At 38.7% G+C, this 15439-nt stretch overlaps 1 protein-coding gene across 1 annotated transcript; it reads right to left on the bottom strand.

Moving 5' to 3' along the window:
• Positions 1 to 7210: 7210 nt before the first annotated feature.
• LOC125146550 (olfactory receptor 5D13-like) lies at positions 7211 to 8182 on the bottom strand. The gene has a single exon (XM_047823260.1). It carries the CDS (start codon positions 8180 to 8182, stop codon positions 7211 to 7213), a length of 972 nt encoding a protein of 323 aa, XP_047679216.1.
• Between the last annotated feature and the right edge of the window lie 7257 nt (positions 8183 to 15439).

The raw sequence follows: 15439 nt of genomic DNA, 5'->3' as shown, positions 1-15439 counted from the left end.
TTGCTTAATATAATATTTAACTTACTAAGGCTTTTCAGGTTTTATTTTAAATGAATGTTATATTCAACATGATGATTCTTGCATCCCAAATACTATTATTAAATTGTTGGTAAAATCTTTCTCTACCATTAAGTCCAAGAAATATAACAGCTGAAATCTTCTTACCTTTGTTTTCCCTATTTTGTTCTAATTTTCTCTAATTTTTTCTGCTTTATCATCTTAATTAAAGCTGGCCCCTTTTAATTTTTTTCACTAGGTAGTCTATTGAATATCTGCTAGTTTCATTTTACTTAAATCTTCTCTATCCTACCTTGACTATTTCTCCCATAACTTACAGAAACAGAACAATGCACATTCCTGAAGTTCTCAGACATCTTCTATCCTCCCACCCAGGGTACCCCTTGTTCATCTGAGCCAGGCCCTCTAAGACAAAACTGTGTAGCATAAATGCACTTTCTCTTCCTTGCATGTTCCAGATATGTTACTTCTGCAGTGACTAAATAATTCTCAAGAACTGTCTAAGTTTCCCCCACTGTGCTGCTTCCCAGATAACCTACATTGAAATTAATATCAATTGGTCTCTAGAATCTGAAAACAAACCTGCTAATGGCAAAGGTAAGGTCACTCTTGGTTGGGACTGATGGATATATTCTTACATCTATAGTGCAACCTTTGGGACATGAGCCCTAGAGATTATGCCTTGCCCCATTCTCTTGAGGTCATGAAATAAACAATTAAAATTAATCATTTTTCTCTGATGTAATGCTTGAAACCCTGGAGCAGCATTAGGAAAATTTTATACAAAAATTTATATAAATATATGTTTGAGTTTATTAATTTAGTCTGGAAGAAAAGGAGAGAGAGAGTGTGGGAGGGGAAGAGAGACAGGGACAGAGAGAGAATATCAAGCAGGCTCCACACTGTCAGCATAGAGCCCAGTGTGGGGCTTGAACTCATGAACCATGAGATCATGACCTGAGCCAAAACCAAGAGTCAGACACCTAGCCGACTGAGCCATCCAGGTGCACCAAAATGTTATATTTTAAAATCACTTCTCCAACCCCTGATTAGTCCCACATATACCTACAACCATTATAAAATTATGGAATTATAAAAACCATCCTTATCAAATATTGAGTGGCTACCATATAGCAGGCATAAGTGTCTTCCTCCCTGCCATCCACTCTGACCCTGTTGGAGAAGGGTGAAGATCCCTCCTTTAGGTCATCATGATTCACTGAGAGCTAAAGCATAAATATTTAAAAAGTTAAATATCAAGTTGGGAAAATAGTCCCTTTGAAACCTTGTCCTATTCTATTACTCTTAACCACCTCTGCTTCTTCTATCTAGTCTGACCTCTTTGATTTTGTGTTTTGCTTTATGTTTTCCAAAAAATATTACTGGCTCTTTATTTATGGTCTTTTCTCCTCATGTTTCCTGCACACTGTAATGCTTTCCCTTAAGTTTTTGTTCCAATGCAGCTTTTCAGTGATACCCTCCAAAACGTACTGTTTTACCGCTGGGGCTATTCTACTACCCAATATAGTGTTTAAAGTACTTCACATGTTTCAAATATATTTACTTTATTTATTTATTTTGAGAGAGAGAGTGTGTGCGTGAGCGTGATTGGGGGGAGGGGCAGACAGAGAGAGAGAGAGAGAGAGAGAGAGAGAGAGAGACCCAAGCAGGCTCTACACCATCAGCCCAGAGTCCCAGGCAGGGCTCGAGCTCATGAATCATGAGATCATGAGCTGAGCCAAAGTCAAGAGTTGGACACTTACCAACTGAGACTTCCAGGAGCCCCTCAAATACATATTTTAATCCTTACTTATTTCTTTATTTATACATTGCTTGTTTTCTTCTGCTAAGATAAAAGTTCCAGGAAAGCAGAGATCATTCATTGCTTTGTTCACTAATATATCCCAAACTCCTAGATGAATGAGTAGCATAAAGTCAGTGCACCATGAGTCTTCATTGAACAATAAATATGGCCTTCCAAAGGAACTGGGAATAGAGCCAAACTACCAGAACTACGAGGAATTTCAGTGCAGAGAGGAGATAGTTCACAAAGAATGATAAGGATGTTTTAGAAGTGATTCTTGAAACTGCAGTCACAACAAAACAGAATACAAACAAACCAAAAGAAATTTGCACTCCTCTCAACTTCCTGTCTTTATCAGGTTTATTATATCAGAAATCTTGACATTTTCAACATCAGGAGCAGCATGGTGAAATTACCGGCAAATGGAAAATATCTCAAGTATTCTCCTTTAGAAAAATTTACAGGTAGTTTTGCTAAAGTTTTATCGCGCTGATCCATTTGGCAAATGTTTTTTACATATCCATTAAATACAAGGCTACACTGTTGATATAAGAATAATAAGGAAGTGGATCACATTAAAACTTTTCTTTCAAAAGATGTATAATTTCTCTGTAGTAACAAGCAATACAATTGAATAAAGACTGAAGGTTGTACATGCTCAAAATTAAAGCAGGGACTGTTCTGTGAATTTTGTGTTTTGCTACAGGAACCAGGGAAAAGTGGTTGGGTACCTGATGAGGGTAAGTAATTATTTATTATAAGTTTATAATGAGCTAGGTACTATCTTAGATATTGGGGAAGAAGAGAAAGAATGTCCCTTTGTCAACAAATTTCTATTTAATGGGGAGTACAAATAAATAAATATGTGATCATTTTTTAGTAATTATAAATGCTATAAGCATATAACTGAAGATATCATTTTTTAAAAATTATTTAATGTTTACTATTTTTGAGAGAGTGAAACACATGGTGCAAGGAAGGGAGGGGCAGAAAGAGAGGGAGACACAGAATCCGAAGCAGGCTCCAGGTTCTGAGCTGTCAGCACAGAGCCGGCCCAATGTGGGGCTCAAACTCATGAACCATGAGATTATGACTTGAGCCAAAGTCAGAAGCTTAACTGAGCCACCCAGGCACCCCATTTTAAATAAGGAGGCCAGACAAGACCCCAGTGAGGTACTATTTGAGCCTGTACCATGATGAAGTGAGAGAGGAAGACGTACAAACATTGGGGGGAAGAGTGTGGAGTTTGGGGCAAAGGAAACAGCAAATACTACTTATTTTCAAATGCATACTCAGCACATGGCAAGATTGTGTTCTTTTTTATGGCAGAGCAAGATTCCATTGTGTGAGTGTCTATGTCTATGATATATGTCTAGACATATATACTCCTCTTTATCCAGTCATCAATCCATGGACATTTGGGTGATTTCCATAGTTTGGCTCTTTTAGATAATGCTATTATAAACATCAGAGTATGTGTATTCCTTCAAATCAGTATTTTTGTGTCCTTTGGATAGATATCTAATAGCGCAATTGCTGGGTCGTTAGGTAGTTCTGGTTTTAACTTATTGAGGAACGTCCATACTGTTTCCAGAGTGACTGCACCAGTTTGCATTCCCACCACCAGTGTAAGAGGGTTCCCCTTTTCCTACATCCTCAGCAACACCTGCAGTTGATGGAGATAGAGAGTATTATGCTAACCAAAATAAGTCAGTCAGAGAAAGACAAATACTATATGATTTCATTTATTTTATTTATTTTGTTTCTGTTCAGAAACAAAACAGATGAATGTGGGGGGAAAAAGAGAGGCAAACCAGGAAAACAAACTCTTAACTATAGAAAGGAACTGAGGGCTGCTGGAGCGGGGGTGGGTGGGGGGATGAGTGAAATGGGTGATGGGTACTAAGGAGGGCACTTGTGATGAGCACTAGGTGTTGTATGTAAGTGATGAATCACTGAATTCTATACCTGAAACTAATATTACATTGTATGTTAACTAATTGGAATTTAAGTAAAAACTTAGAAAAAAATACACACTGTGTTTTTACGCATCCCAATAATTAATCAGTTCGTCGTGATGTTTTGTGCTTTCTAAATCTGCTTGCAAAATTATAACTTGGATATTTCCAAGTGACATTATTCATGGCAAAAGGAAAAGAAGGAAACCTACTTGGGTATATCAATGGGTGTTCTTTAAAGCTCTGTTTATGCTACTAAATGGGTATTGGAACAATAACAAAATACGGGATGCCATTAGTGGAATACTTTTATAGTACATTTTCATTAAGAAATTATCATTGAATAATTTCCGCTCTGCAGAAATAATCTGAGATGATATAGCTTAAGAATAAAAAAGGTTTATCGATGTAATTTTTAAAAGTTTAACGGCGGGGCGCCTGGGTGGCTCAGTCAGTTAAGCATCCGACTTTGGTTTCTGCTCAGGTCATGATCTCGTGGCGTCGAGCCCCACATAAGGCTCCGTGCTGGCAGCACAGAGCCTGCCTGGGATTTTTCTCTCTCTCTCCTCTCTCTCTGCCCTTGACCACTTGCCCTGTTTCTGTCTCTCTCAAAATAAAATTAGAAAAAACTTATTTTAAAAGTTAATGTTTTTTTCTTTTGAAAATATTCAAGGAAACAAAAAGCCCTTGAGCCAATGTTAGAAGCCTCAAAACAAGATCCACAAGAACTGCTGGCCATGCTGATTGTTTTTTTCCGTCCCTAATGTATTTCTTGGCCAAGAGTCCTGTGTGCAGCCTGGAAAACGAGACTAATGTGGCTTGCTCTTTGTCCTGAAGGGCCAGAACATTTAATGAACAGTGAGTCCCTGACTTCCAGTCTTATTAATTTGAGTCCTCTACAATATAATAATATTTATAGAATATTATATTTCTCTATCAATCCACTTGCTAAGACAACTGAGTCATTAATAGGAACTTATGAAAAGTGTGACAGTTGGTAAAATGAACATTTGAGTAAATACCCTCGTCAAAATTTCACCTAACAAAAAATATATCCTTACAAAATTCTACACATATTCTCTTGTTATAACTCAGTTTCCTTTATTATGTAAATGCTCAATGTATCATGTAACAGTTCCCTGGGGGCGGGGCGCTTGGGCGTGCACACACATGTGACCGGTATGTGCGTTCAAGTAATTTTGCGGAAGACTTGGATTCTTTGCAGAAGGCTGCATTCTCTGCATTGGGCTTACTGCTTTAATTGGTGTCATTTGACTTGTTCCTGCCCTGGGTTTTATAAACTGACACCTCAAGAAGCTTTATTAGTTCTTTTAGCTTCTGTTCGGCAAGCATTGTTCAGACGTGGTTCTGACTCCTCCCGTGGTATTGGATCACAAAAGCACCTGTTAACTGATCGTCTTCTAGGGATCCTCGGTCCCATCTGTGGATGCAGGTCCTGTCAGCTAGATCACCTCATTTTAGCATTCCCCACCAACATTTTGCGTAATGATTTTAATATTTCTTGAAACCATTGCCTTGGTGCATGTTTTAACATTAGGAGTTCTGAAATCGCAATTTTCTAATTCCATCCTCTTTTCTGCTTTTACTCTCCCTGAATTTCCCCTCACAAACTGTTAGGTAACCCTGAAATGCAACTCATAATAGAAAGACAAAATAAATATTTATTTCCCTTATTTATCAGTTTTCAGAGCAATGCCTTGACACCCCAGCAACCTTCAATAGTAGCCAATGATTTATTATCTTTTTTTCTTTTTTAGTATCTAAATTAAAATTTTTAAACTTAAACATATCTGATGTCTTTTTGAAAAAAAATCTTTTTTAGTGTTTATTTTTGAGCGAGAGAGACAGAAAAAGACACAGAGAGAGAGAGAGAGAGAGAGAGAGAGAGAGCAAGAGTGGGGAGAGGGGCAGGGAGAGAGAAAGACACAGAATCCGAAGCAGGCTCCAGGCTCTGAGCTGTCAGCCCAGAGCCCGACGCGGGGCTTGAACTCACAGACCTCGAGATCGTGACCTAAGCTGAAGTCGGACGCTTAACCGTCTGAGCCACCCAGGTGCCCCTCATATAAAATACTTTTAACTTGATACTCCGTCATCATGTTTCACATCACTTCCAATACTATAATAAAAGTACAAAAAGCCCTTGGAAGAAGGAACAAAGAACTTGGCCAGGTCTTAGAAACAGTGCCTCTCTGCTTATTACTAATTCTTCCATATTTACATTCCTAATTAGCCACCACTTTGTAGAATTCCTCCATGACCCTAATGATGCATGAAACAAAGGCAGAAGGAACTGGCAAAGGAACTAAATTTCTTTATAACCTGCAGCCCATTGACAAATACTTGAGGCAGCCAGAGCAAAATGTTCCTCAGGGAACTGCCTTCTGTCTTAATGCTAATGATTTGCTAGAGGGGAAAACAACCTTAGCGTGACAATAGCTAGGCCTCCGCTATCTTGGGAATCTTCTTTGGCATCTGAAAATCTCACTGGAAATTTCCCTTGGACTTCACCTCTTCCCAACTCCATAGTATATAACTAGTCTCTCCTTGTGGTCCTGGGGCAGCTCTTCCTGCCCACGGGTTCTGTCCCTGTGCTTTAATAAAATCACCTTTTTGCACCAAAGACGTCTTCAAGAATTCTTTCTTGGCCATCAGCTCAGGATCCCGGGAAACCCCGCCCCCATCACCACCAAAAAAACCAACCACCAACCAACCAAGCAACAAATAAACAAACATCTCATCACCTAACATTCTCAATGTTTAAATGGAATTGAGAAATGATTTATCATGCCAGCATGGTAATCCAATGGATTTATGGATTTTGGATTTTATGGTCTGCTGTTTACTGTTAGATAAGTTTCTTAGAGTTGCTGCAGTAAGTTATCACAAACGTGGTGGCTTAAACCAGGGCAATGCATTTCCTCATAGTTCTCAAGACCAGTAGCCTGAGTCCTGCTCCCTCTGAAGATGCTAGGGGAGAAGCCTTCCTTGCATCCCCCTAGAGCCCCCTACTCAGTATCAGCAGAGCACTAATCTTCACAAAGACCTCTCCGTGTGTTCTTTTTCTGTCTCTTATAAGGACACACTCATTGGATTTAGGGCCCACCCTCATCCAGGGCGATCTCATCTCAATCTTCACCTTTATTACATCTGTAAAGATCCTGTTTTCAAATAAGGTCATATTCTGAGCTTCTGGATGGACTTGGATATTTGGGGGGCAAATATTCAACCCACAACACTATGTTTCTTCACCTGTTGCTCATAGGTCTTTTACAACACATTGAAGTGACCAGAAATCAGTGATCAAATAACTGGTTTATTACAACAGTAGATTTCAAAATGTGGTGAATTGACTAAATACTTTGAACTGTCACCTCTACTAGAAGCATTGAGTAATTCTCCATATAATAAATCAAATCTCTTTTGAAAATCCACCCCTTTGACAAAATTGCATTGAGTGATTAATTAATTTCCTGACACTCTCCTTCACATCTTTGTTTCTGAGGCTATAGATTAGAGGGTTCAGCATGGGGATCACCACGGTATAAAATAAAGAACCTACTTTGATTATGAGCCATGAGTTTTTGGAGTTGGGTACACAGTAAAGGAACAGGACGGTCCCATGGAAGATGGTGATGGCAGTCAGGTGGGAGGCACAAGTGGAGAAGGCTTTTTGGCGCCCACCAGCAGAAGGCATTTTTATGACAGTGACAAAAATAAAAATGTAAGTAGTGAGGATGATTACCAGGCTGCTCACCTCATTGAACATGGCGATGGCAAAACAAAGCACCCGGCTGATGTAGGTGTCAGAGCAGGACACAGAGACAATGACAGAGTGCTCGCAGACAAAATTATTTATGATGTTAGAGCCACAGAAGGACAATGTCAGGAGAAAATAGGTGAGTGTCAGGGAAGAGACTACACCCCACGTGTAGGGCCCCGCCACTAACGATGCACACAGCTTTTGGGACATGACAGCTTTGTAGAGTAGAGGGTTACAAACTGCCACAAAGCGGTCATAGGCCATCACTGCCAACATGAAGGTTTCTGACACTGCAAATATACAAGCCAAGAGGAATTGCACTATGCAGCCTATGAAAGAGATGGTTCTGTCTTCCACAACCAAGTTCTCCAACAGTTTGGGGGTAACTGTAGTGGAGTAACAGAAGTCGACAAAGGACAAGTGGCTCAGGAAAAAGTACATGGGGGTGTGGAGTTGGGGACTGACCCTGATGATCATGATCATGCCCAGGTTCCCCACCACAGTGACGGTGTAGACCGTCAGGAATAGCAGGAACAAGGGAATCTGCAGATCCGGATATTCTGAGAAGCCCAAGAGGGTGAATGCGGCTCCAGTACTGTGGTTTCCTTCCAGGAGCAACATGCTTGTGGTTGGAGAAGAATCTGAAATAATACTAAGAACAGTAGCAATGATCATCGTGATCACGCATTTCTATTGCACTTACCACGTGGCAGGCATTGTGTTAAAACCTTAAAATGCATTGATTGAAATCTTCAAATAGCACTGTGAATCGTAAAACAAGGAGCTTCATGTTTTACTTAAGGATGGGGAGGCATATATAAGTTAAGGAACTCGTTTGAGGTCCCACAGCTTACTAGTGATGAGCTCGGTTTTGAAATTGATCCTGAGTGGCAGAACTCAAATTAAATGTAGGGAACAGACAGAAAACTACACCACATTGTTGTAGACCACATGTATTTTTCACAGTTCCATCATTCTGAAGATCCGCCCTTTTTCAGGGGGTTAATATAACAATGCAGCTAAATGTAGCACTCAATTTTATAAAGCGAGGATCAGATGTAAAACATTAGAGGCGATAACACTTCGATAGTTATGATGTTCAACCCCAGGCTCAGGGAAGGCAGCATTTATAAGGCACCGCAAGGGGCGCCTGGGTGGCGCAGTTGGTTGGGCGTCCGACTTCAGTCAGGTCACGATCTCGCGGTCCGGGAGTTCGAGCCCCGCGTCAGGCTCTGGGCTGATGGCTCGGAGCCTGGAGCCTGTTTCCGATTCTGTGTCTCCCTCTCTCTCTGCCCCTCCCCCGTTCATGCTCTGTCTCTCTCTGTCCCAAAAATAAATAAAAAACGTTGAAAAAAAATTTATAAAAAAAAAATAAGGCACCGCAAGAATTTCCGTGTTTTGAAAAAAATATATGGATGTGGACAGAACATAGCCCCGCATATCTTCAAGCTTTCCACTGATTCTATCCAAATGCTACAATAATTACTTCAGTGTTCCAAAAACAATGTAGGAACCTGGTATAATAAAGTCGCACTTGTGACATGTTTTCCTCCGACTTCTGTGTTTTCTTTCCTACTTAACTATTTTCTCACTTAGTGTCACTAATGCTTTCCTTTTTTTTTTTAAGTTAATTATTATTTCTTTTTTTATTTTGAGAGAGAGCATGAGGGGAGGGGCAGAGGAAAAGGGAGAGAGAGAATCCCAAGCAGGTTTTGCACCGTCAGTGTAGAGCCCAACATGGGACTAGGTCTCACCAGTAGTGAGATCATGACCTGAGCTGAAGTCAAGAGCTGGACGCTTAACCGACTGAGCCACCCAGGTGTCCCTTGCTGCTTTCAACATACTCATCTAGATTCCTTAATTATTATCTTTTTAACTTTCTATTATTTTTAATCTGATAACTTTACTAGGCATGTATATTATTAAATACTCATACAATATCTAAATTAGAGAGTAACTTATGACATGTTTTGCTCAAGCTTCTCAAGCTAGACGTTACAGCAATAAGCACCAATGTTTACATTATGACCCGGAAAATTTCTGGTGGGGCCGTTGGTTTTGATTAAAGTTATATATGTGATTATCTTGTTTTGAGTCATGCCATCTTTGTTTACTTGTACCTGTTATTTTGAGAAAGCAGAAGCATCTTGTATTCACAAGTAGTCCTTAGCCACAGAAGTATCTTTAACCATTTAACAATAATTTTTAAAACAATAAGTTAGCCACTAACAGGCTAACTTAATATTCAGGTTAATTAAAATCTATTAGCATGAATCTCATAAACAAAGACATCATTTTAGTTTTGTCTGACCAGGTCAAGGTAGAAAGAAACTATTGTTTCCCTCATAGCTAAATGCTGGTTTTTGATATTCAACAACATGTACTTTCTATGTGCAGAGAAGGAATGGGTGGGAAAGGGACAAAGAGCTAATGACAGTCCAGCATAATGAAAGAAGCCCGTGCTTGGGAACCAAGATTTAAATTCAATTTCAGGCTTTGTCACTTACTCTGTGATCTTTGATGAATTAAATTTTCTGAACCTCAGTTTTGTCAGCAATAATGACATGATAATACATGTTGCATGCGTATATCAACATTATTTTAGGGAATGATGTTAATGTACTTAGCACTGAGTCTGAAAATTGTGGAATCCAGTAGGTGTGGGCTTCCACACCCCCACTGTTTAAAAAAAATTCTTAGTGCTATCACTAATTAATATTATTTTAAAGCCCTTGTATTATTATTTTTTTAAATCTAAGAAATAGGTCAAGGGCTGAAGTGGGCAGCCGCAGATAGGTGGGTACATCTGGGATGCCACAGGGAAGCCCAGGTCTCTTTCCTGAATCTCCACTTGACCCTGATCATCTGAATTTTCCAGTTACTGTCTTTCAATAAATTCTCTGTGTTTTCCCCTTTGCTTTCTCATTATTATCTGATTCTTTCTTGTCCTCTCTTTGTAATATCAGGTTGGCACCCATGGAGACTTGGCAAACTGCAATCATTACCCAGCTGGATTATAGTAGCTTAAACACAGCTAGCTTCCCTGGAGTGCTTCTAGTTTGCACTGGAAGAATATCAAATTCTTCTTCCCTTGATTACTGTGGCTATTAGGACAGCCTTTAGCTCTGACAACTTGGATTTCTTCCTGTCGACTAATTTATCAAATCAAAATTTCTATGCTCAGTTCCACCTAAGGCCTGACCCGAGCCATTTCCCAACATCTAACCTCCTTTAATGCCAATATCCATGGCTGATCATCAACAACACGTGCTCATTTGTTCTATGGTTTATGTGATTTTTCTTTCCTTTGACCTGAAATATTCTCTTTTTCTCCCGTGTGTTGATGCAGCACTTGCATTACATGAAAACTACTATCACAAAGAAACCTTCCCTTTTCACTCCAGCAGTATTTTCTACATTCTTGCTGTACTTACGGGCATTATTCTCAGGAAATCAAAATGTCATGATCTGTTGCGTTCACTACGACTTTATACATGTTATTCTTATCTCCTATCTATAGGACTTTGAGATGTTGAGGACAGTCTCAGTTTTTACAATATTCTTTTGAAGTTTTCAGTGTGATTCTACTATGCTAGGAGCATGGTCGCTCTTCTCGAAGTAAAAATTGGGATGATACCCTAGCGAAGGGGGAAGAAATCACAGCTCATCAGCGGGAGCTGTTAGAAAGACCGACTTCAGAGACATTATGTCATTTAGACCAGCAAAGAGTATACCCTGTCTCAAGGCTGCAGGTCCCCCATATAAATGAAAGATTACACAAAATAGATCAGCCAGCCTGATACCAACTCACCTGAAGATCCTGTGCTATTATTAACAGTCTCCAAGGAAGTTCCAACTCAGAATTCAAACATTATTAAACATATTAAGCAGTTGGTAAATATTGCAGGAGTAGAGAATAAATTTTAATTAGTGTGACAGGATTATATTTCTTAGTATCCAGAGAAACTCAGAGAAAGGGCAGAGAGAAAGAGAGAGAGAATCTGACTCCTAGGACCGAAATGTAGGGTTTATGTATGCTTCCATGACCTCAGAGATTTAGACCCTGGAGAATTAGTACTCAACTTTTATTTTTACATCACAAACTCAGAAATGAGATTGCATGCTAGCTTGTGTGGCGTTTTACAAGAATGCAATTTCTTCTAAATCACTGGAGACAATGTTTTACCAAGTCTACAGCATGAATTTCTTTTAAAAATGTAATTATAGAAAATATACAAACTGACTTGGAAAATATGGTAACTACAGTAAACAAAGGTAAGGATAAATCAGCTAATATGCAAACATTCAGAGATAACTGCTATTAACATTCACTGTATGATTTTTCTCTTTTTCTCTGCAAAATATATTTGTTGTGAGATGTATAAACAACAGAACTTGGATTCTGGATTTTTCATTTAACATAAAATAATCATTTTTGTCCTTGGAAATATTGATTTGCTTCATTGAAATAAATGTGTGTGTGTGTGTGTGTGTGTGTGTGTGTGTGTGTGTTTCAAATATGGACAATCTATTCTTCCAAGTTTGTACTAATACAGTTGAATATTATAATCTTTTTGTGTCCATACGTTTTTAAAAATGACTAAGTATTTTGGTTTTTAAAAATTTTTTTTAAGTTTATTTATTTATTTATTTATTTTGAGAGAGAAAGAGCTAGAGCAGGAGTCAGGGAGGGGCACAGAGAGAGAGGTAGAGAGGGAATCCAAGCAGTCTGCACACAGTGCAGAGCTTGAGACAGGGCTTGATCTCATCACTGCGAGATCATGACCTGAGCCAAAATCAAGTTGGATGCTTAACCAACTGAGCCACCTACTCACCTGACAAATGTATTTTGGAAGCATGTCTAACTCTCTAAAAACAATGGGTGCCAACCAATCCATTGGGTCTACTTTACCTGAATACCACCCAATTAGATCCATTCAACACACTCCCTGGGCCCCTGACAACCTATCTCTTACCCTACTCTTGCAGGGACCCTAACACAACAGAGGCTATTTATCACAAGGAATAGAAACATCTGTGGTAAGTGACATGAATCCCAGAGATCTGTGTTGTCATTCGCACACTGGGATTGGCGTCAGTTCTGCCCTGCCTCTGCTCCCCACCACTACACTTCTGCACTCTGGGAATGTGAATTCTTTCTGATTTCCTTTCACAATTAGAAAGGTAAATAATACATTTGCCAAATCAATGTTTGCATGTTATGTGCCTTAACCCATATTCATCTGCTGGAGGCCTACTATTTGGTTGAGTTTTCCATGGTCTATGGTTATTCTCCAAGATCCATCTGTCTCCCTCTTGCTTGAAGAACTCTTCATATGACTTCTTTTACTGACAGTCACCAGCTGTTCCTTCACATTCACATTTTTTGCTGGTTCGGGGAACAAGCTGAGGAGATTTGGCCCTTGCAGAGGGTCAATACTGAGAAAATAATCTAGCAGTGCTTTGTGGAGACACAGGAAATTTATTTGATAAAGTTGTCTAAAAATTTAGTGATGGGAGTGCCTGGGTGGCTCAGTTGGTTACACGCCCAACTCTTGATTTTGGCTCAAGTCATGGTATCATGGTTCGTTAGATGGATCCCCGTGTCTGGCTGGCTCTGCCGTGAACAATATGGATCCTGCTTGGGATTCTCTCTCTCTCTCCTTCTCTGCCCTTCTCCCCATCTCTCTCTCAAAGTAAATAAACATTTTTAAATGTTTTAAAAAAAGAATTTACTGATAAATTGAAAAGTAAAGAAATCCTAAACTCATTATTAATTTTTCCCTACAGAGCCTTTGTTATGTTCTAGATTTCTGTGGGAGGCTGGGTATGTGAACCAGAGAGACAGATTGAAATGTCCTAGGGAAATGTCATGGTGTTTAAGAAAAAAATATCTCACAAGAGAATTGAGACCTTGCTCAAAGGCTTGACCATCTCTCCCCTCTCACAGTATTTGTCTGGCTATTAAGCTGCAGAAGAGAAAGTTAAACTCCAACACGAGAGGACAGAACACAAACACTACACATTTTAAGATCTGAGGGAGCTACATAGGAGCTAGGTCTCTCTCAAAAGCCAGCTACGCTGAAGGAACAGCGATGCATCATGGGATGATTTTAATGGTTTCTTTCCTATTCTCGGAGAACCTCTCTTCCCCCTCTTATATCAGCAAGACTTCTATGACTTCTATGACTTTTATGACAAATCATTCTTCTAATCTCCCTCTGTTTAGAGCCAAGAGTACTTCATTTCTTGTCCTCACCAAACATTTACTCATGGATACAGCATCTGTCTTTTCTCAGAATTCATAACAATTTGAAAACCATTCTTCCATAAACAAGCGTCACCCTTATCTCAAATCTCAATTACATGACAGGACAATTATACCTCATCGGTACAGTTTTCAAAGTCTTGGTAACATAGATGCTATAAGATTACCAAAGGCACAATGCAAAAGATTTATGTATATTAACAAGTTTATATAGTAGCATATTTTATTTATTTACGTAACTTTAAGTTTCTCTATGTTAAACTGACAAAAACTTGTCATATCTTTCCTGCCAACTCTTGTTTATCCTTGATAGGTTTATGGAAAGAGCTCTTCATGAAAAACAAACTACTCCTAGAAAAATCACTTCTTAAAGGAAAAAAGTCAAAAAAAAGTTTATAAAAGGCAAAAATATCCCTCACACGCTATTTTTCCTATTCTTTTCCATTTCCTATATTATTGCGTGTACCAGAGAGAACAATTTTTTCTTCAGTTAAAATAAATAAGTTGGATTTCGTATCTTATGGATGAATACTGAAAAAGAGAATTGTTAAGGTCCATGGGAAGTGTTCACATAACTTCAGAAGACACAGCTAAACTGTTCCCAAAGTCATTTTATGTTTTACCCCCATCCGAAATGTGTGAGCAATCTGCTTGCTCCACATTTTCACCAGTACATGATATTTCAGTTTTATTTATTTTAGCCATTCCGATGTGCAGCAGTATCTCAGTGTTAATAAGAATTTCACTGATGATTAATAATAGTATCTTTTCATGTGCGTAATGATTATTCATTTACCTCGTTTTGTCAAGTGTCTGCTTAAATATTTCACCTTTGACTAGATCCTTTGTCTTCTTGTCTTGAGTATAAAGAGCTTTCTTTCATATGTTCTACAAACAAATCCTTTGTCAAACATGTATACGTGCATATATGTGGCAAAGATGTATATATAGCAAATATTTATTCATAGCCTGTGGCTTACTTCTTAACACTCTCTTTTACCAACAAGGAACGTTTGCAACAGATTTTAATGTTGATGAAGTTCTTTTCATCAGTTTTTTGAGGATCCATTCTATTTGTGTCTTATCTTTAAGAGACCAGATATGCTTGGGTCCCTTTAAAATTTCATGAGTTAAAGTCAACTTCTGCCGTTCAATACAACAAATAGCAAAAGGTTGGCTTCTGTACAAGGTACAGTGAGCTGACACACCCCTCCAAAGCCGTCCCTGGAACATGAGCCACCTGATTGTGATTCGAGGGAACCATTCTCGACCTGCACATATTTGATGAACTGGTGATTAGTTTTATTTTGGAAACATACATATGAAATCATACTACATGATAAAATAGTTTAAAATAACCTACAAACATTGCAAAAATATTACGATCCAAGAGTTTATTTATTTGTTTAAGTTTTGGTTTACATGTCTGGAGATATTTCCCCAAAAATGAATGTGTACAAAATCAATTATCATAAAATGCCCTGCCATAAATATATTCACTGAAACATATTAATTGCAAAATGATTTGAATCATCAATTGCATGACAAGGGTTGAACAATCTCTAGCATAGTAAATCAGTTTGTTTGTTTTTTCAGGAATAAAATAATTA

Source organism: Prionailurus viverrinus, chromosome D1 (genome assembly GCF_022837055.1).
Source record: "Prionailurus viverrinus isolate Anna chromosome D1, UM_Priviv_1.0, whole genome shotgun sequence".
Lineage (NCBI taxonomy): Eukaryota > Metazoa > Chordata > Mammalia > Carnivora > Felidae > Prionailurus > Prionailurus viverrinus.
This window is presented reverse-complemented; position numbering and strand designations above follow the sequence as displayed.